Source organism: Egretta garzetta, unplaced genomic scaffold (assembly GCF_000687185.1).
Source record: "Egretta garzetta isolate BGI_Z169 unplaced genomic scaffold, ASM68718v1 scaffold327, whole genome shotgun sequence".
NCBI lineage: Eukaryota > Metazoa > Chordata > Aves > Pelecaniformes > Ardeidae > Egretta > Egretta garzetta.
This window is the reverse complement of record NW_009260177.1, coordinates 30,598-31,382: the sequence shown is the minus strand read 5'-3', so window position 1 is coordinate 31,382 and position 785 is coordinate 30,598. Positions and strand designations below refer to the sequence as shown.

The window sequence follows — 785 nt, the reverse complement described above, 5'->3', positions numbered from 1 at the left end:
CACCCCCCAACCCGCCCGCGCCCCCGCAGTGGCGAGGAACTACTTCCAGCTGCGGGAATTCTCCTTCACACTGCGGGATGACATCTACGTGCGGTTCCAGTCCTTCGGCAGCCCCCAGGAGCTGGAGCGCGAGCTGCAGAGGACCAACCCCTACAAGATCGACATCGGGGCTGTCTACTCCCACCGGGTGAGTCCTGCTCCCACCGGGCACTCTGACCGGGAGCACAGGCACCGGCCGGCCCCGGGGGGACGCAGCCCCCGGCTTGCAGGGTCCCCAGCCGGGGCTGAGCCTGTCCCATCCCGCAGCCCAACCAGCACAACACGGTGCACCTGGGGGCCTTCCAGCCGCAGGAGAAGGAGCTGGTCTTCGACATCGACATGACGGACTACGATGACGTCCGGACGTGCTGCAGGTTCTCAGGGGTGTTCACTGTTCACAGCATGAGGCGGAACAGGGGGCTGGGAGGGGGTGTGGGGGCACGGGGCGGCAGCCTGACCCCCCACCCTCTGCCTCCAGCTCGGCCGAGATCTGCTCCAAGTGCTGGACCCTGATGACCATCGCTGTCCGCGTCATCGACCGTGCGCTTGTGGGTGAGGGTCATGGGGACCCACGTGGCCCTCGTCTTCGTGTACTGGGGACGCGTCCAGACCACGCTCTGCCCTGCAGCAACGCCCAGACCCCAAAGCAGGGGGCCAGGGCAGTGCTCTCATGGGGCTGGGGGGGCAGTGGAGGAAGGGCTGGTGCCCAGCAGGGTTTGCCCAGCGGGTCTGCAGTGCTGCCAGGC

The 785-nt window shown here is 67.9% G+C and overlaps 1 protein-coding gene across 1 annotated transcript in view; it reads left to right on the top strand.

Moving 5' to 3' along the window:
• Positions 1–10: 10 nt before the first annotated feature.
• PRIM1 (DNA primase subunit 1) overlaps positions 11–785 on the top strand; it is a gene marked incomplete at its 5' end in the record, with an annotated part of 3,064 nt that continues 2,289 nt past the window's right edge. Inside the window, 3 exons of the mRNA XM_035897179.1 lie at positions 11–187; positions 307–413; positions 518–685. Coding sequence (XP_035753072.1) covers positions 11–187; positions 307–413; positions 518–685 — 452 coding nt within the window. The remainder of the gene's footprint in view (positions 188–306; positions 414–517; positions 686–785) is intronic.